This window comes from Manis pentadactyla, chromosome 8 (genome assembly GCF_030020395.1).
Source record: "Manis pentadactyla isolate mManPen7 chromosome 8, mManPen7.hap1, whole genome shotgun sequence".
Classification (NCBI taxonomy): Eukaryota; Metazoa; Chordata; class Mammalia; order Pholidota; family Manidae; genus Manis; species Manis pentadactyla.
Window position 1 is genome coordinate 28,996,779 of NC_080026.1, and position 22,318 is coordinate 29,019,096.

At 34.3% G+C, this 22,318-nt stretch overlaps 1 protein-coding gene across 1 annotated transcript in view; it reads left to right on the forward strand.

Moving 5' to 3' along the window:
- The window catches only part of LRP1B (LDL receptor related protein 1B), a 1,911,502-nt gene that overhangs the window by 852,037 nt on the left and 1,037,147 nt on the right, over positions 1–22,318 (forward strand). The window contains exons 4-5 of the mRNA XM_057505633.1: positions 16,531–16,650; positions 21,189–21,317. Of these exons, the coding sequence (XP_057361616.1) occupies positions 16,531–16,650; positions 21,189–21,317 (249 nt within the window). The remainder of the gene's footprint in view (positions 1–16,530; positions 16,651–21,188; positions 21,318–22,318) is intronic.

Genomic DNA, 22,318 nt, shown 5'->3' on the forward strand with positions numbered 1-22,318 from the left:
ATCATGATGGAACCCACAGAAATACAAAGAATTCTTACAGAGTACTATGAAAACCTATATGCTAACAAGCTGGGAAACCTAGGAGAAATTGTCAACTTCCTAGAAAAATACAACCTTCCAAGATTGACCCAGAAAGAAACAGAAAATCTAAACAGACCAATTACCAGCAATGAAATTGAAGCGGTAATCAAAAAACTACCAAACAACAAAACCCCCGGGCCAGATGGATTTACCTCAGAATATAATCATACATACAGGGAAGACATAATACCCATTCTCCTTAAAGTTTTCCAAGAAATAGAAGAGGAGGGGATACTCCCAAACTCATTCTATGAAGCTAATATCACCCTAATACCAAAACCAGGCAAAGACACCACCAAAAAAGAAAACTACAGACCAATATCTCTGATGAACGTAGATGCAAAAATACTCAACAAAATTTTAGCAAACCGAATTCAAAAATCCATCAAAAGGATTGTACACCATGACCAAGTGGGATTCATCCCAGGGATGCAAGGATGGTACAACATTCGAAAGTCCATCAACATAATCCACCACATCAACAAAAAGAAAGACAAAAACCACATGATCATCTCCATAGATGCTGAAAAAGCATTTGACAAAGTTCAACTTCCATTCATGATAAAAACTCTCAGCAAAATGGGAATAGAGGGCAAGTACCTCAACATAATAAAGGCCATCGATGAAAAACCCACAGCCAACATTATATTGAACAGCAAGAAGCTGAAAGCTTTTCCTCTGAGACCGGGAACTAGACAGGGATGCCCACTCTCCCCACTATTATTTAACATAGTACTGGAGGTCCTAGCCACGGCAATTAGACAAAACAAAAATATACAAGGAATCAAGATTGGCAAAGAAGAAGTTAAACTGTCACTATTTGCAGATGACATGATACTGTACATAAAAAACACTAAAGACTCCACCCCAAAACTACTAGAACTGATATCGGAATACAGCAAAGTTGAAGTATACAAAATCAACACACAGAAATCTGTGGCTTTCCTGTACACTAACAATGAACCAACAGAAAGAGAAATCAGGAAAACAACTCCATTCACAATTGCATCAAAAAATATAAAATACCTAGGAATAAACCTAAACAAAGAAGTGAAAGACTTATACTCTGAAAACTACATGTCACTCTTAAGAGAAATTAAAGGGGACACTAACAGATGGAAACGCATCCCATGCTCATGGCTAGGAAGAATTAATATCATCAAAATGGCCATCCTGCCCAAAGCAATATACAGATTTGATGCAATCCCTATGAAACTACCAGCAACATTCTTCAATGAAATGGAACAAATAATTCAAAAATTCATATGGAACCACCAAAGACCCCGAAGAGCCAAAGCAATCCTGAGAAAGAAGAATAAAGTAGGGGGGATCTCACTCCCCAACTTCAAGCTCTATTATAAAGCCATAGTAATCAAGACAATTTGATACTGGCACAAGAACAGAGCCAAAGACCAATGGAACAGACTAGACAATCCAGACATTAACCCAGACATATATGGTCAATTAATATTTGACAAAGGAGCCATGGACATACAATGGGGAAATGACAGTCTCTTCAACAGATGGTGCTGGCAAAACTGGACAGCTACATGTAGGAGAATGAAACTGGACCATTGTCTAACCCCATATACAAAAGTAAACTCAAAATGGATCAAAGACCTGAATGTAAGTCATGAAACAATTAAACTCTTGGAAGAAAACATAGGCAAAAACCTCTTAGACATAAACATGAGTGACCTCTTCTTGAACATATCTCCCCGGGCAAGGAAAACAACAGCAAAAATGAACAAGTGGGACTATATTAAGCTGAAAAGCTTCTGTACAGCAAAAGACACCATCAATAGAACAAAAAGGAACCCTACAGTATGGGAGAATATCTTTGAAAATGTCACATCTGATAAAGGCTTGACATCCAGAATATATAAAGAGCTCACACGCCTCAACAAACAAAAAACAAATAACCCAATCAAAAAATGGGCAGAGGAACTGAACAGACAGTTCTCCAAAAAAGAAATACAGATGGCCAACAGACACATGAAAAGATGCTCCACATCGCTAATTATATGAGAAATGCAAAGTAAAACTACAATGAGTTATCACCTCACACCAGTAAGGATGGCTGCCATCCAAAAGACAAACAACAACAAATGTTGGCGAGGCTATGGAGAAAGGGGAACCCTCCTACACTGCTGGTGGGAATGTAAATTAGTTCAACCATTGTGGAAAGCAGTATGGAGGTACATCAAAATGCTCAAAACAGACCTACCATTTGACCCAGGAATTGCACTCCTAGGAATTTACCCTAAGAATACAGCAATCAAGTATGAGAAAGACCAGTGCTCCCCTATGTTTATTGCAGCACTATTTACAATAGCCAAGAATTTGAATCAACCTGAATGTCCATCGGTAGATGAATGGATAAAGAAGAGGTGGTACATATACACAATGGAATACTACTCAGCCATAAGAAAAGGGCAAATCCTACCATTTGCAGCAACATGGATGGAGCTGGAAGGTATTATGCTCAGTGAAACAAGCCAAGTGGAGAAAGCGAAATACCAAATGATCTCACTCATCTGTGGAGTATAAGAACAAAGGAAAAACTGAAGGAACAAAACAGCAGCAGAATCACAGAACTCAAGAATGGATTAACAGGTACCAAAGGGAAAGGGACTGGGGAGGATGGGTGGGTAGGGAGGGATAAGGGGTGGGGGAGAAAAAGGGGCGTATTAAGATTAGCATCCATAGGGGGGTGGGAGAAAGGGGAGGGCTGTGCAACACAGAGAACACAAGTAGTGATTCTGCAACATTTTGCTACGCTGATGGACAGTGACTGTAAAGGGGTATATAGGGGGGACTTGGTATATGGGTGAGCGTAGTAAACAAAGTGTTCGTCATGTAAGTGTAGATTAATGTTAAAAAAAAAAAGCAGTTCCTGTGTGTTGACCTCCAATGAGCTCTACACAATGATATAAAGGGCATATAAAAGTGTAGGCACAGGGTCTGTTTGTGTTTATACAGAGGATCAAAGCCTAATTTGGCTACCCCGAAAATGAACTAAGATACAATATGAAAAAGAACTTCCAACATCAGCACTCTCAGGAGGACTCATGCCAGAAAATGATCATCAAAAAAACCCCAACAAAGATCCACGCACTGCTACAGGTGTAGATGTACTCATCCCACCAATTCCTGGACTTGCCATGGGAATGAAGAAGGAGCTATCTAAGCTGGCCTGTGCATACAGTAAAACAACAAATTTGACTGGATCTATACTGTTGGAACTCAACCAAGAATTAGGAGAAGTGAAAATTGTAGCACTCCAAAATCTTACAACCACAGACTATTTACTGTTAAAAGAACATATGGGATGTGAACAGGCCCCAGGAATGGGTTGTTCTAATTTATCTGCGTTCTCTCAGACTGTTCAAGTTCAGTTGGACAATATCCACCATATCATAGATAAGTTTTCACAAATGCCTAAGGTGCCTAACTGGTTTTCTTGGTTTCACTGGAAATGGCTTGTAATTACAGGTATGCTTTGTTATGTAACTATACTCCTATTATGTTAATGTGTGTGCTCAATTTAATTAGTAGTTTAAAACCTATACATGCTGAAGTTACTCTACAAGAAGATATGTCAAAGAAATAATCAATCTCCCCAGGTTTTCTTCCGCCTGCTACTTCTATAGCTTTTCTTCTTCCTTCCTAATTACAACCCTTAAATAGAATTCGTGCCATATATCGAATTTACCAAGTATCATAATTCTTCCAAGTGGTAAAGACACCTCAAGACAAATACTGGGCATAGAAGCCACAGGGCATAAATCTGCAAAGAAATAAAAAGCTTACCTTTTCAAACAATAAGGCTTCTCTCTCACTGACCAACTTTACATTTCCCTGTATGGCCCCGGAAGATGACGGGTTAGCCAGAGACGGGTAAGATTCCTCAAGGGAGGAACAACCTAAGACAGGCACAGTTGCAGGGGGGCCATCAGATGAGAAATTGGGGATCAACAGAGGTGAGGCTTAGAACCTCACCCCCTCTGTTCTGAGAGAAATCTTCCACATACGTGGATGTTTTATTGCTTGTGTCTAGCGTGGATTAACACATAGGCTACAGGCACACACCTGATCATCTACATTTGCTCTCTTACAACACTAAACTATGTTTTCTACCTTTATCTTGTATCTACCTACCACTTTAGCGTTTTATTAAAAATAATAATAATAAAGAGAGAAATGTGGTATCCACATATAAATCAAGTATAAAAATCAAATGAATATTCATATTTGAACTGACTGTTTATAGTTCATAATGCATGAGCAAAACCGAAAGCTTCTGTGATGACTGCCCCTGTAATGTTCACCATGTAACTTATTCACTATGTAAGAATTTGTACTCCATGTAAGAACTTGTTCGTTAAGCTTCAAAAGATTGGAGACTGACGAAAATTAGGCTTGGGGTGGATTAATGATTGTGCATTGAGCATTGACCCCCCTATAGAGAATTTTATTGTTGTCAACAACCATTTGATCAATAAATAAGAGAGATGCCCTCACAAAATGTATATATATATATATATATATATATACACACACTTCCAATTGTAAAATAAATAAGTAACCGGGATGTAATGTATAGCATAAGGAATATAGTCAAAATATTGTAACAACTTGGTATGGTGATAGCTGGTACCTAGAATTATCATGTATATAAAATGTTGTACACCTGAAACTAATGTAATACTGTGTGTCAACTACCCTTCAATAAAAAAATAAATAAATAAAATATATATATATATAAAAAAAGAAATCAGAACATAAAGTTGCTAAATTATTAGAAATGATTTTATTTGGAGACCCAAAATAAGTAATTTTCCATACAGTGTTAGCCAATGAGTTGGGCTGTTGTTCTCCAGGTAAGAATTGAGTAAACCCTCAACCTGCATATATTACTGAAAATGGGAAAATACTGTATGGGTGGCAACTTATAATAGGCTTTTATAATGTATCAGGCACTAAACTAACTGCTTCCTTTGAGTTACTGTCTTTAAAACCAACCAACCCTATGAAGTCAGTTTTGGCATTATCTTCATACAATTTGACCTGAGAAGAGAACCCCACACAAGCCATGTGTTTGCTTTATTTTATCTTTTCATATCATCTCTTTTGGATAAAATTGAGGTAAACATTTTTTTCTGATACACAGTATTCCCACTAATACAGAATATAGGTTTGTCATTTAGCAAATTTTGCCAATGTATATTGCAGCCAATTCTGTCTTTTCATAATGTAAAATAATCTCTTCTCATTTGATTGTGCTTTGAAAGCTGATTTTAATTTTCCATGTAATTAAAACTGTTTAAAAGTTCTGCATGTTTAAGAACTCTGCCATTAAAATAAGAAGTTTCTTAAAAAATCAGAACCTGAAGTCACTACATTATTAAAAATGATTTATTTGGAGGCCTAAAATAAACAATTTTCCATTCAGTGTTAGCCACTGAGTTGAGATATTTGGAACTCTTTCTCCAAGTAAACTGTCAGTTGTGCCGAGATAACACAAAATGGGAAAATCTCTTAAAATTGGTGTGGCTCACTTTCAGTTTAATTTTGTTGTTACTTTGGTTTACTTTTGTTTAGTTTATGCATTTCAAAATATATGTGGTAGCATACTTTAAGTTGCATTCCTGGTATCAGAGAAATAAATGAGGAAACAGCATGAAAATCATGGCAGTAAAATGACATTTCCAGACAGTAAATAAGAGAGTAAGTGGATATGGGAATGGAGAAAACATACAAATTCTTATCTTCCTGATGCAGAAGTGATCCAAAGCCCTTCCACACACATTCCACTGGTGAGAACTAGTTATGAGGCCCTAGATGGATGAAAGGAGAGATAGAATCTACCAACTCTGAGTAGGATGTAGAAACAAGTCTGTAGTATAGAAGGAAGAGTAAAAATATTTTTAAGCAGGTAGATAGATGTGTTTACTATACAAACTAAATGTCTTTCACAGTTAATTGGTTTATTTAGTTACTAATCATTCATAAATGAAATAATATTCACTATCAGAAAGGATGAGATCTCCAGGTGTTACTTGTACACAATGTATATTAATAGAAAAAAAAGTGTATGATCTTTTTAAAGCCTAAGTTGAGTCCAAAGAATATTTTCTTGAAACACATGGTTGTCCTACAACCTCTACCTCATAATTAGTACATCTAAATTTAGAGAATTTTGTTTCTTTTTGAAAGAGTAGTAAATCCTTATGAGATACTATATAAAATGAAAATTATGAAGTGGCAGCTCTGTTATGTCCACTTATTAAAGATTTTAAAAGAATTGTGTATTCTGGTAGCTTTTTGATAGGGCTTTTTTTTTTAAGAGACCATTTTATTTATTTCACTCTTTCTTATTTGTGTTCCTAAAATTTTATTTTCTCTCCTCAATGCACTAACTAGGGCCTCCAATACACTACTGAATATGAATGGTATGAGTGGTTATCCTGCTTCTCTTATGACTTGCTCCTAAAATTGGGACAAAATAATTATTCCAGGTTAAAGAAATTCCCTTCTGTTACTGTATTGCTAAGATTATTTTTGTTTTTTATTTTTTTATCTTGAATGGGTATTGTTTTTTGTTAAATGTGTTTAGGCATCTATTGAAATAATCATAGTTTTTTTTCTATTTTAGTCTATTGATAAGGTGGCCTCAGTAATTGATTTGCAAATGCTAAACCAGCCTCACTTTGTATATTGTTAGATTTGGATTTTTAGGAATTTTCCACCTATTTTCATAAAGAATGTTATTCTAGAGTTTCCTTGAATGCATTTTTATGATTTTTAGTATTAAGGTAATTTTGGCTTCAAATTAATTAAAAACTGCTTCCTTCCCTTCTCTTTTTTGGAAGTGCTACTCTTTCTTCTCTAAGTGTTTGGTAGATTCTACAGTGAAGCTATCTAGGTCTAGTGTTTTTTCTGTGTGTGTGTGTGGGAAGCAATTAAATAATCAATTCAATTTCTTTAATACATACAGGAATATTCAGATTATTTCTTTTTGAGTGAGCTTTGGCAGTTTGTGTCTTTCACGGAACTTGTCTCTTTGATCTATGATGCCATACATAAGGGCATAGAGTTGTTCATAGTTTTATTACCTTTTTGAAGTCATAGAGTTTGTAGTGATTTTTTTCTTTGCTGATATTTGTAATTTGTGTCTTTTTGTGAATTTACCAAAACTATAGAATACAAGATCAATATATTTGTAAATCAATTGTATTTGTAAATGCTAAGTAAAATTGGAAATTGAAATAAACAATACCACTTATGATAGCATCAAAATTATGAAACACTTAGGTATAAATTGAACAACATATGTGTAAGATTTGTATGCTGGTAACTTAGGGAACAAAAAACTAAAAAGTTCCAAACATACATATTCATCATATTTGTGAAATAGGAGACTCAGTAGTGCTAAAATGCCAATCTTCCCCAGTCTATAGATTCAACATAATTCCAATTAAAACCCCAGCAGGATTTCATAGAAATTGGCAGGCTGATTTTAAAATTTATATGAAAATATGAAGGGCCAAGAACATCGAGAGCAATCTTAAAAAATAAAAACAAATCATGAGGACTCATGCTGCCTGATTTCGAGACTTACTATATCAAAAACTGTGATATTGGAGAAAGATAAAACATGCAGAGTAATGAAACACAGGCATACAGAAAGAAATACAACACAAATACATAGTCAATTGATTTTTAAAAAGTGTGCAAAGTTAATTCAATGGAGAAAGGTTCATCTTCTCAACATATGGTGCTGAAACAATTCATTTAATTTAAAAAAAAAGTCTTGATTCATGTCTTACGCCACATATGGAAACTAACTCAAAACAACCAAAAACCTGAAGCTATAAAATTACTAGAAGAAAACATAGAAATTGACTTAGATAGGATTTCCTAGATTTGGCACTTAAAGGATGATTCAAAAAAGAAAATATTGAGAAACTTGACTTAATCAAAATTAAGGATCTTTTTTCTTTGCAGTTCTGTTATTTTAGAGTATTTAATAAGAAAGCAAAAAGAAGCTGCAGTGGGAGAACATATTTACAAACCAAATGTCTCATAATTAAGATACAATATCTTACAATAGAGTTGTAAGAATATATATATTTCTGCTCTTAAACCTCAATAATAAGAAAACAAACAACCTAACATAAGGTGGGGAAAGATTAAATAGAAAAGTCACCAGAGATAACATGACTGGCAAATAATCACATGAAAAATGTTCAATATTATTAGTCATTAAGAAGTGCAAATTAAAACCACAGTAAGATATATTATAGGTATACCTATGAAACTGGCTAAAAAAATTAAAATCAAATAAAAATCTGATAATGGCAAGTCTTGGGTAGAAGGCCAAGTAGCTGGATGATTCATATACTGGTGGTGGGAATGCAAAGTTGTATAGTTGCTTTGGAAAATAATTTGATAGTGCCTTATAAAGTGAAGCATATGTAAGCCAGCATTTCCACATTTACCTGAATGAAATGATAACATATTTACAGGAGACCTGTATGTGAATGTTTATGTAAACTTTATTCATAATAAGCTAGAATTAGAAACAACTCAAATGTCCATCACTTGTGAAATGGATAAACAAACTGAGCTACATTCATAGATGGGAATGCAATTCAGAAATAAAAAGGAGGGACTACTGATAAAATAACGTGGATGAATCTCAAATATAATATGCTAACTACAGATGCTACAGGCTGGATGATTCCAGTTACAGGACATGCTGGAGAAAGCAAAACTATTGAAACAGAAAATAGCAGAGATTGCCAAAAAATGGTGATGGGGAGATAAATTTATTACAGAAAGGCACGGGAAACTATTTTAGGGTTATGGTCCTGTTCTATATCTTGGTGATAGTATTGATTATAAAACTATATTCATTTGCCAAAACTCACAGAACTGTACACTAAAAAGAATTAATTTTACTGTATGTAAATTATACCATGATAATAAAAACATGCTGAAAATTTTAGGCCAGGCCTATAGTTAGTACTAAGCAAAGAATTCTAGAGAAATCCTCCTTAGCAGTCGTAAGTAGCAGCCTAATCTCTGTAAGCCAGCTCATGCTACATTTCACTAGCACAAGGAAACAGAGTGAGAGGATGAATGATGTGGCACAAATTATCACCCTTCTAAATGTGTCAAGCATACGTCCTGCTGATGAGAGGGACTGTCTGGTGTGATAAGTAGCTGCATCAGCTTTTCAATCTCCAAATACAAAAAGTGAGGGGAATACTTACTTTTTGAATGTGCTACAGAAGGAAAAAATAATTTTTTTCTTCATTACTATGATTATTTTTGTTAGTTAAAAGACATTTTGTATAAGCCAAATTCAAGGTGCAATTTGATTACTAAAATTGAGAATAAAACATCATTCTATTTTGTAAAATAATGTCAGAGATAACATATATTTAGAAAGGTGCCTATATATTTTTGTACTTCTGAAGAGTTTATAAAAATTCTAATTTGCTCTCAGGGAGAAACTTACATTCTGGAATCACATGCATGAAAGAGCAGAGCTGTGTTTTCACTGTCTTGCTAAGTCCAATACATCAATGTGAATTGTGATCAATGTGAACTGTTCGATTATAGGTTATAAAGGCAGCCAGCATAATGCTATTGACTACACCATGTGTGATCTGATAGCTACACATACAACACTGCAAACAATGGTTCTTTGGCTTAGGGATATTTGTATAAATAAAACTAATGAGGAAAAACAACTTCTAATAACAGTAGTAACATGTAATTGTTGGAATCTGGTTACCAATTTCTAATTACCATTTTCAACTGTCTTGTTTTTTTTTAACTTTGAGGTGGGCTAGCAAAGTTTTTTTATTTGAATGTTTCCAAAGTCATAAAATCTGCACACATTTGTAGAAATTTGTTCTAAATCCCAGTGCTGTTAAAAACCATTACAATCCCTAAAGACTATGCAGACTAGCATAAGTATTTGGTATATATTGTTTGTCTAGATCATTAATTGGTCCACACTTACATAGCAAATTAAATGTGGATGTGCATTGCTTCAGAGAGAAATATTCATATTTTACAGAAACAAGTTAGATATTCATTTCCTAAAGTTAGTGTTTCCCTTTCTGCTGGGGACTTTGCATTCAGGTAAAGATTTCAGGACTATTTACCTAAAAAAAAAAATTATCTTCTCCTGAATACATCAAAAGATAATGTAAGTCATTTGGGGCAAAAGTAGAACTATGCCATGTAACACCCAAAAATAAAGGAGCAAAAGAGAAGACCCTTCTATTGTAGAAAGAAATGCAGCTCCAACTTTCTTGAAGAGTATGTAAATTATGACAAGAATATTGGCAATAATATTATGTTGTACTAAATGGATGATGAAGCATATAAGGTAAAATGATAATGCAAATGGTAATGATAGTAGAAAGAGTTATGATGTGTCAGGCAATATTTTAAGAACTTTGCCTCACAGCAGTCCTATGAGGTAGTTTTATTTATCCTCATTGTGGAGATAAGGAAAAGCAAGTACAGAGGGCTTCAGTCATTGCCCATTACCAAACAACCTTGGTATCTCAGGGGCTTAATGCAACAAAATCCAAGTTTTCTCTCATGTCACAGTCCAATTAGATCATCAGGAGATGCTTCTCATGTGCTATTTCAGGCTCCCTCCATTATGGGCCTCTGCCATCCCATGGTACTACCAGTTTTCTGCTGAATTCTTCATCCTGAGGGCTGACAAGTGAAGATTTCAGAATACTGTAGGGGCCAGGTCAGGAAGTGGAACACACTAATTTTGCAAGTATTACATTGTCTCGAAGCAAGCTATATGGCTCCAGCCTAATTCAAGTCAGCTGTGAAATGTCATATTTTTCTTTGCCCAGGAAGAGGAAATAGGATTGGTGAATTTATGATATTCTTTGCCACACTCCCATAGTCTGAAAACCAAGATTGGAGCTTAGGTACTCTGGCTCCAGAGCTCAAAGCTTTAACCATAATACTCTATCACCATTCAGAAAAAAGAACAAAAGTACTGAAAGAGAAATGTGATTTAGTATGAATTAGTTTTCAATTCTTCTAGAATTCCTCCTACTATTTATTAGTAATACTAATTCAGAAATTTATTTCTTGAATCCTTTTCTAAGTTAGAGAATGGTTTAGAAGCTTAGATGCCTCAAAGCTACCTACTATTCATGAACTGTTAACTTGCATTTGATAGAGAAGATATATTCACATTTTGATAATATTCTCTGTACTACTTTGAAAAAGACATAGAAAGACTCCCTAAAAGTCACAGAATAGAATGGATCTGTGTTGAGGAATCTTCATCAATTGAATTTGATTTGATTCCTGAAATAATAGCTCCTCTCCTTTAATGAAGAAGACACTTTTCTTTTATGGTAAGGCTGAGAAAGGCAGATCAGCTCCCATATTTACACGTTTGTATTCTGACTTGCATATTTTATCCCCTTAAATACCAGTGGTCTTCCTCGTCAGTCTAAGATCTAAATCAATGATGGGTTGCATGAACAAATAACCATGCTTCATGGAAAGCACTCTGTGGAGACTGATGATTCAAGTACAAAATTTCTGTTCTACTCAAATAAGCTTTCTAACAAAATTAATCTGATGTGCTTTTAATTATACACATAATCATTATAGTGTTGCATGTAATTAAGCATAAATTGTATGCAGTTAAGATACATAACATTACAATAATTGTCAAGCCAAATTTAAAATTTTAGTTTTCCATGTTACTAGTTTTTCATAGTTCTTCATGATCAGTTAGAAGGATCAATATATACCTTTCCACCTGGTATCATATACTGTTAAGTCATTTTTTCTGTCATCTCTGTGCATATACATAAAATATCATACAGGATAAATACAATAAACCAAAAGCTAAGTTTGCCTTGTCTCTTCTGCATTTTCAACCACTAGATCCCCAGTTAATATTCAAAACCATGTGTGAGGTCTAGTCTTTCATATCCATTTTTTCCCCATTTCTCTCTTTCTCCTAAATTCTCCCCATCACTGCACTCATGTTGCTGACTCCTTCCACAGGGATTGTCCTCTCTGTACTCCTTGTGTTTCAGGATTGGAGAGGGCAGAAAGACGGAACCCACAGTCTGTGGATTTTCTACTTTGGATTGAGGCAGAAGAGAAGGAGTTGGGCTATAGGGATTAAGCGGAAAAATAATACATTTAAAGCACTGAGTTTATATGCCTGCCTTAAAAATAAAGTGCAGACTGAGTGAAGTAGGTCATACCTCTACCTTCATTCTCTTTATTTTATATCATGGTGAAGTCTTTCCTGTGAGAAACCTTAACTTATTTCCTCTTCCTGTCCCAACTCTTTATACATTTATCTCTGTTCTTTCTGCTCCACTGAAAATCTTTTTAAAGGTCTGAATTGACATTATTAGAAAACACCTGTGTGCTCTTTTGGCTGCACCCAAGAATATTTTTCTAGGAGTTTAACATTTATTACTCCTCTCTCTTCCATGAACTGTTCTTTCTTAGGTTTTATGAAGCTTTCTAGGTTCTCCATCTATGTATTTGATTGTTTCTCAGTTTTCTTTGTTGACATCTCTTCTGCTTGTCTTTCACATGTAAAAGTTCTCTGGGTTTTGTTTGTATCATAAATATTCTTTATAAGGGAAGATTCTTTCCTTTTCGGGTTTCATTGAACAACTTTATGTTTGTGACTTCCAAATGTACATCTCCACTGCTGTTCTTTTCTTACATAGACTCATGTTCTGAGCTCCCTCCTGGCCATTATCTTGTCAACATTTTAACTCAACAGTCAAGGGCAAACTCAGTATTTTCTCCCAAACTTTTAACCCTCTTGTAATTTTTAATTCATTTTATTGGTGCTATTAGCTCAGTGTCATTTAGTTTTCATCAAGTTTTTGCTCATCCTTTCATCTAAATATTTGTAGTCTTAATTTATGCCTTTGCCATTTCTAGCCTTTTAATTTTTCTTCCTTCACTATCTTTTGTGCATTTTTCTCCTTGTTATGAGGTACTTTCAAACAATGTAAGTCATAGTATATCACTTCCATCCTCAATAGCCAGCAATGACTCCCTTTATCAAAACAAAAAATTCTACTTAATCTAAGAACTAATCTACTTTGACCTGGCTCTAGCAATAACTCTAGCCCCATATCCTATTACATCAAACACTATGGATTATCCCACAGGGTTATTTATCATTGTCCATATTTCTTGCAGGCTTTCATGTCTTTTTATTTATTTTCTCATATTGCCCACTTTATCTGAAATACATGCTCATAAATATTGTTGACTGACTCATCTTTTAAATTTCAGCTTAACATTCTTTCAGAACTATTTACCAGATACCTTCTCTCTTTTTAGTTTCTGGATGGATCCTTCTCCTTTCAGCTCACATTACTTGTACTTGTATTTAACATATGGGTTTTCTGCTGTGGATTATAGCTGTTGTCTACATTTTTGTCCTTTGTACGTAACCACACCCATTTCCACACTCGTGTTGTACTTTCTTTATTCGCTTAAAGCAATTTTACCTCCATGGAACTCCAGCAGAGTGCTTAGCATTAACTAGGTGTTCAGTCAATGTTGAACTAAAGTACCATATATATTCAAGAAAATTTTGGACTGATTCCACCATAATCAAACAAGATTTGACAACTCAATTACTTTACTTGAATGAACTATCTTTAGGACCTAGTTTAAAATAAAATGGACTAGAAATGACACCAGAGAATGTTAATCCTCATTTTTAGGGTTAAGCTATTTTATTGATTTATTCCTCCTATAAAAATTATGAAACATTTCTTATATCTATAGGCCACTACTAGGCCTAGAATGAGTCCCCCTCACACACAAAAAGATACGTCATGGTTCCAACATTACCAGATTTTACAGTGGATTTAGAGGCATTATTAAAAACAAAAGCTTCATGGTCAGACTGGTTTTGTTTTGAGTGCCAGCTCCATTACATGTTTGCTGTGTAATCTTCAGTCAATTATCAGCCATAAGTTTTTCATCTGTAAAATGTAAACTACAATAAAATCTATATGTTTGACTGCTGTGGGATTTCAAAGAGATTGTGTATTTAAAGAACTTTGTAGCAATGGATATTGGTCAGGGAAACCAAAATATAAATAATTACTATAATACAAATAAAAAATGCACTAATTTCAAAAGAAGTATTTATTCCATATTTTTTATCCACTTACAGACCAAATTACTTGTCTTTATACATTATATGAATACGAACATTTATATTAGTACATAATTAGCATGGACCCAAAATCCAAACCTACAAATCAAATATGGTTGATTTTTTTATTGGTTGTATTTTTTATGAAAGAAACAGAAAAGAAACAGCAATTGTTCCAGGTATTTGAAGGAATAATAAATTTAATATAAAAGTATTGATTGTAATCAGAGCAGTGAAAATTAGAAGCTGAAGAGGGTACAGCTAGCTTTCAGCTCTGGTACAGTAGTATGTCACAGTCAGAGGCAAAGGCATGCTACTTGCTAGACCAGAGGAAAATGCTTCAGTTTCTGCCCTGGGGCACTCCAACCTTAGGAGGTTGACAAGAAGAGGGGGGCCCTGCCACGGATATTGTGAAAGGAGGAAATCCAAGAGTATGGAGCCCTAGAAGCAAAGTGCTGAATGTGTAGCAGGAGAAGTAGTTAACCATCAAATGCAGCTGGTATGTCAACTAAGAGGACGACTGAGAAAAGGCCACTGTACTTACCAACATCAGGTTCTCTTCTCTGGAGCAATGCGGATGAAGGCTTGACACAATGGGTTTAAAATAGAAACAGAGGAGAAGCGAGGGACAGCAAGTAAGATTTTCTCTAAGTTTTGTTATAAAGAAGAAGAGAGGATTTGGGCAGTGGTGAATAACAGGAGAAGTGAGGTAGAGGTTTTCTGTTTGTAAGTTGGGGAAAACAAGAACATGTTTGATGCTGAGAATGAGCTAATACAGGAGCCAGAAAACTTTCTGTAAAGCGCTATAGTAAATATTTTGGTTTTGTGGATCCTGGGTCTCAGGAACAAGTCAACTGTGCCTTTGTAATGTAACAGCAGCCGTAGACAATGTGACCAATGGGCATGATTATGTGCCAGTAGAACTTAATTGACAAAAACAGACAGGGGTCCTAGTTTTATCTAATAAATTTAAAAAATAATAATAAGAGAGGAAGAAGAGAATAGGTGAAATGATTTTCTTGAGTATATGAGAGGGGACAGGATTTGTGCACAGGTATTGGGGTGGGGACTTTCATTACAAATTCAACTACATGCGAAAAGTAAGAACGGTAAGGATATGCAAAGATGGGTAACTGTGGTGCATAAATCTGTGGGAACTCTCCATTGATAGCTTTTATTTTCTCAGAGAGGTAGAAAGCAAGATCATATGCAAGTGGAGTCTTGAGAAGATAAAGCAGTTGCATAAAAAACTTTAAAAGTAATTAAGCTAAGAAAATACTACAGATGATTAAATTTTTAGCAAAACATCAAATATTCAGTTTGGAATGTTTAGCTCTTCTTTTCCACATTGATCTTTTCATATATTTTTTACTGTAATTTTTCTGAAGTTCCAGCTAAACCTGTGGCATATATCAACATATTTTGAATCATTTAACTTTAATCTTTAAAACCCCAATTTATTTTTCCTGAGAGAAAAAAGAGATTGTGGCAATATATTAAAGCCCCTATTTTCAGACTGCAAAATCAGTCACACATTCTATCCATATATTTTTCTAGTTTAGCAAATATTATTCCCATTAGAAATTATTTGTGCAGTGAATATGCTCTTGTCACTTTATCACTAATTCATGCATTTATCATATTGAATCCTAATTTGCTTTGAGGGTTTACTGACTTTTGCTTCAATAATGTATTTGCTCTGAAAGAGTTCAGATATAATGAAATATATTATGTCCAGTATTTGTCTAATATGTTGCCACCAATGAAAGATAAATTACTGAAATGGAATATATTCACATTGATTGCTGTGAAGGTTACACATGGGTTGTTAAATCAAAACAAACCCTCAAAAGATAGAAAATCAATTGATGTGTCAGATTGGAAAGGCATAAATGGTGAAATCAAACACTGAGTTGACATTTTTCCTCTTGAAATAATTTAATTTAACAGAATTTGAAAGGATTTGTGACTTTAAACATACATAATAACCTTACAAGTGAAACACCGAACAAATTGATCTGAAATTTTATTAACAATACTTCAAACAAATGCAGACCAGCATGTTTGAGAAGGAATAGATATTGTTTGTTTTCTAGACTAATCAGAGAAATTTTGAGACCAGTCAAAACAATATAATCCCTGAGTAAATATTACCAATATTTAAATGTAAACAATATACATGTGTACAGTTATATAGAGATAATATCTTTGTTCTTCCTACACAGAACTGTTACCCAACTGTCAACAATTGAATTGTCAGTATAAATGTGCAATAATCAAAAATAGTACAAGATGTTACTGCGAGGATGGATTTGAAGTCAAAGAAGATGGAAGAAGTTGTAAAGGTAAGTATCACCTGTAACTCCGTACGTTTTCTCTTTAACAGATGCTTAGTTAACATGAATTTAATAATTTTGAGCACCTCCCATATGCTTTACACATGTTTATGTTAATTTTTTTTTGTTTTAGATATAAAAGTTGACACTCCTCCAAAACCACATCCATAAACATTACAGATAAGCAATTATATCTATGTTTCCAGTTCATATTGTAAAAATGACAAACATGGGAAATTGTCAACAATGAGAGTGCTTTGGTTAACCATTAAAATATTAGATTTAATTATTTTAACTTGCTGAGTGTTTTGTGTCTATTATATAAGTACAGTGTAGGAGATATTTGTTAATAACTAAGCTAGGTTAATAAGCATCTGATGTTCTTTACAACTTTTGGATTGGTAATTCTGGTCTTTGGCATTTTGCCAATATTAATGATGACCACACACACAAATATATATATATATATATACACTTAAATATATATATATATACAAATACATATACATATTTAATGTCTCCTTTCTTGCTTTTGTAAATGCTCTATAAGAATATTTACTCTCTGAAATCACTCCACTCTGCCATACTGAGCAATTGTAGTTTACTTCTCTACTCTGCCTCCAGTTATGCGTATGTTTGTATGTGTATAAATTTGATATATTCACAATATAAATAATACATTATTTTATATGGTATTTAGCATCTATATATAGAAACCATAAAAATATAGAATCTATATATAAAATTGAGGAAAATCTGCATTCCTAGAGACATTAGTAAACAGAATATTTTCCAAAGAAATTGGTGCTCTGCTGATTATTTTAAACCTTTGCTTTAATAGTATCACTTTTACCTTAAAATGGAGTCTTAAAGTTGAAAGAGTCCTCAGAGAGAATATTGTTCAAAATACCTTTGACAAACTGAGAAAAGTGAGACCCTGAGAGATTAAGTGACTTTCTTAACTCCATTGATCTTCTCAGTAGTAGACTTGGGACTAAAACTCAGGTCTGGAGAGCCCCACTCATTCTTGAAGAGATTTATTGCTTTTTAATGTATATTTGGGGCATTTTTATTTTATTGCTTGTATGTTGTCTGCATAATGCAAGAGTCATAGAAACATATATTATTAAATGTTTATTGGAACCAGAGCCTGCATAATCTATCAGAAGACGAAACTGTTATATTTAGTTGACTCACATAATTTTTAAAACAACATTTAAAAATTAGAATATTGCACACAAAAGTTCAGACTCTCTGAGAGAAAAAATATTATCTGGTAACTCTGGACACCTTATAATCACAAAAGTCAGCCAGATATGAATGATATGTCTGGACGTGCTTACAGTTTCCAGTTCCTCCACACAGGCCAGGCTGATATATCTGTACTACCTCTTAGTCTTTTGCTTACACCTGACTCCTGGGAGAGTAAGCATTTTTAGCTTCTTTTGTGTAGCTCTCTTTCTCCTGAATCCCTTAATTAAATCCTTAAAATAATCATAATCCATTTCTTCTGTTGGCCTTTAGTAAGGAATTGCCCACAATCATTATGGAAGGTCACCAATGGAAGAGGAACTCTTTTCTTTTCTCTGCACTCCTGGATGGCCAAGTATGAGCATCATTTACGTCTTTTTGATGCCATATTTCCAGGATTTTCTCTGTCCATAAAGAGAGAAAGAGGCAGCATTATGAGTAATGACATGCCTATTACTTGCAGCCAATTTTACAGAGTTATATCAATGTCACAGTGCATTCTGGCTAAGGAGAAAGAATCAAAAGAAATCATTAGTCTTATTGCTCTCCTGGATAGCATAACTATATCAGAAAGACTAAACTGGGTAAGAATCATTTCTGTCACTAAGGGCTGGACTTCAAAATACAAGCTTTAATATCTTTCATTATCACTCTAGAATTAGCTCCAAAAATTATTCTTTCTGTCCCCAAAGCTAGTTATTTCAAACAAGCCATCCATGAATCTAGGCTATTACATGAAGCTAAAAAAATCTGAAAAAGTGCAAATTAGTGTCCTACAAATGCATAGTTTCCCAATTTAAATGGCCCCCTAGCAACTCAGCAATCCTTTTGCTTTTCTTTAGTAAACTCTTTTCTTAGCTTGGGGGGCTGAGAGTCTCCACACTTTAATCATGTGATTGGTCTTTCTGGTAACCAGCCTGCATCCTGAGATATAGTGTTCCCACCCTAAGTCACCTCATTATTCTCTTGTGAATTCCAAGCAGGTTCATTATAAATAACAAAAGACTCTCTATGTTCAGAAAATTATAAGGGCTTTGGGAACTCTGTGCCAGAAACTGAGGACAAAAACTAAATATACATTTTAATTATACTACAGCAGTTTAATCCATTTAACACCACAACCTCAAACCATCTTGTTAACTACTCTCTCCTCTTCCTTTTAAATCTGTCTCTTTCCTTCACCCCTTCTATCCAAATCTGCTTCCAGGAGTCCCAAATTCTCTTCAACTTCAGTATTTCCAAGCTCCAGTGACCAAACTCTGTTAATAGGCCATCATTGGTATATCCATCCCATTTAGTGACTCAGAAAACAAAAGCATATTACAGTTAAGAATATCTACCTTCCAATGATGGCAGTGACCCCTTTCCCCCCTTCACTGCACCAGAGTCACTACACCAATGTTTTAATGCCAAATCCAAATGGCAATTTCAGTATTTATCTTACTGGATTTCTTCATACTATATAACACTTCTGAGCACTCTGATATGCTTGAAAAGCTTGCCTTTTTAACTTCTTAAACTTTCCCTCAAGTCTCCTTAGAAGGAGGACCATGGATTCCTCTTTCTTAAACCACTCTTTACATATTGGTATCTTGCAGTATTTTGCTCTAGCAGAGCTTTTCCCACTTCCCCTTTCTCTCTCTGTGGGATATAATCCTTTGCTATTTAAAAAACAAATCTATTATCCATATGCTATTGACTCCCAGATACTCCAGAATAGATCTCACCATATATCCTGGTCCCATGTTTCCAACTACTTATTAAGCATTTACTCAAGGGTGCCTTCCCTACAGACACCTCCATTTAATACATACAAATCAAATTCATATTCTCCTCCCATGATATGTCCATTCAAATCTGCACATTTTATAAATTGGACCACCATTCACTTCCATCGTATCCAATTAGTCTTCATATGTTGTCTATTCTCTTTCTTAAACATTTAAGTCCATTCCCTCTTTTCCATTCCCACTATGACTGACTTAGTTAAATAAGATGACTTCAATATACAGTTTCTTGTAGGAAATTAGTACATGACTAACTTTCCAAGATCTCTTCTCTACATTCCACAATCCATTTTTCATGAATTTGTCCATTTTTAAAATACAAAGGTGACTATATGGCTCAGCTAATTAATACCTTCCTCATGCTTATGTATAATGTATAACCCTTTAGCAAATAATTTCATTATCTAGTTCCAAAACTACATCCCTAGTTTCATCTCTTAGCACTTCCCATTGTCTGCCCTTACTCTGTGTGACTCCTTACACTTCTCTGAAACCATCCTTGTCATCTCAATGCCTTTTTACATGCTCTTTTGTTTAAGTGGAATGCCTTTTTCCATCTCACCCCTTTTTAATTCGTCTGAGGAAATCTGACTCATCTTTTCAACTCAGTTTAAGATGCAGCCTTCATTTAACATTCTCTCTTCATGTACAAATAGGTTCACTTGCTTCTCAATGTTTGCCTCCTAACTAGAGTATGCCTATATTATAAGGAAATGTGTACAATCAAAATTATATTTCACTAGACTTGTTTCCCTTAGGGGAAGGAACCATGTTTTATCAGTTTTGGTTTCTTCAGAGATTAGTCTAGTGCTAACAAGACAGACTGAATATACATTTATTTAAATTACTAGCTGACAGAATTTTTTTTTTAATTTACCTGGTTGGTTAAGAAACATAGGTACCTTCTATTTACAGAGATTTGAACAAGATGTTAGAGGAGTGAATATGCAAGGAGGAAGGAGGGAGGGAGTAGAAGGACTATAGATATTAAAATAAAATTTGATTAAGATGAAATTTCTCTTTTTAACAAATACTCAATAGCTTCCCTTTTTTGAATTAGCAAGGGTGGTTTGAATAGTTTGGCTCAGAATTCTTATTTAATATTTTCATTGAGAACCATGCTACTAAACTAATTATTTGTTAAAATAGTGAAAAAGTCAATGTCATAAACACCAGAACTATTTACCAGATATTCAGCAGAATGTATTTTATACCATTGCAAAAATATCCAGGGACTTCTACCCTGTCCAGGGACCCTGATCATTTATTTATGCAAATAAGTCCTCTTAAAATAAAAGATTGAATATTAAGTCTGATCTTGTATCTCTGTAACTATTAAAGCAACAATGAATTTGACTTTTTATGTGGTTTTTAAGAATTATTGGATTTGGAGCTTCCTTTTTAAAACAATAATTTACTTCCAAAATTTGAAAAAAAATGTTTTCTTCAAGGAGATATAAAATGCCCAATAATAAATCTTCTTAGAAATGATGCCAATTTTCCTTTTAGATCAAGATGAGTGTGCTATTTATGGTACCTGCAGCCAGACCTGCATAAATACATATGGATCCTATGCTTGCAGTTGCGTGGAGGGCTACATAATGCAGCGTGATAACAGATCTTGCAAAGCCAAACATGGTAAGTTATCATCTTTTTTTTTTGCCCTTCTATAATTTCTTATTTCCTTCTTGCAGTTCCTTTTCACTGGAGATGTGATAAAGCAATACGGACTTTGAAGGAATAGATTTTTCAGTTTACTGGTCCATACTTAGAAATTCAGAGCAGTATTTTAGTGGACACTGATAAAACTCCTTCCATTTCAGGAAGTTTCTAATTAGCAAAAATCTGTTCAAAAGAAATGAATGAATTGATTTGAATTACCCAACTCTCTCCTGAACTATGCAACAGATTCTCAACTAGTTTCTTTGAGCTTCTGCTTTCCCACCAAAATTCATATTGCACATAATAGTCAAAGTGATCTGCTAAAATGTAAGCCAGATCATATCATTCTCTTGCTTATAAATATTTCCCAATAATGTTCTCTCACCTTGAGAATAAAACCCAAACTTCTCACAGAACCTGTAAGGGCCTAATGGTCTGGTACCATTTACCTTTCCAATCTCATCTCCCACTACTTTTTCCTTTCATCATGAGTCATGCTGGTTTCCTGGTCCTTCTTCAAGCACATTGCTCTTGCCCTTGAGATCTTTCCATGTGCTGTGTTATCTGCCTGCAATGCTTTTCCCTTTGATAATCACATTTTTATCATTCAAGCTTTGGCTAAAATGTCAACATTTAGAATGACCTTCTCTGACTGTTCCACTGATGGTGTATACCCTCTCCATCACTACCTTATTTTCTAATGGTAATTATTTATGTATTCTTATTCCATCATCATATGACTTTTCAGTTTTATTTTCCTTATAGCACTACCATTTGAAATAAATTCATGTATGTATTTATTTATCATTTGATTTCCCCAGAATAATGTAAGCATTATAAGAGTACAGAACTTGTCAGTTTGGGTCATTGTTATTCATTCAGTTCTGATGATTACCTGAAACATACAGGTACCAATGAATGTTTGTGGAAGGAAAAAGGACAAAAGGAAGGAAAGGAAAGGATGAGAAGGAATTAGC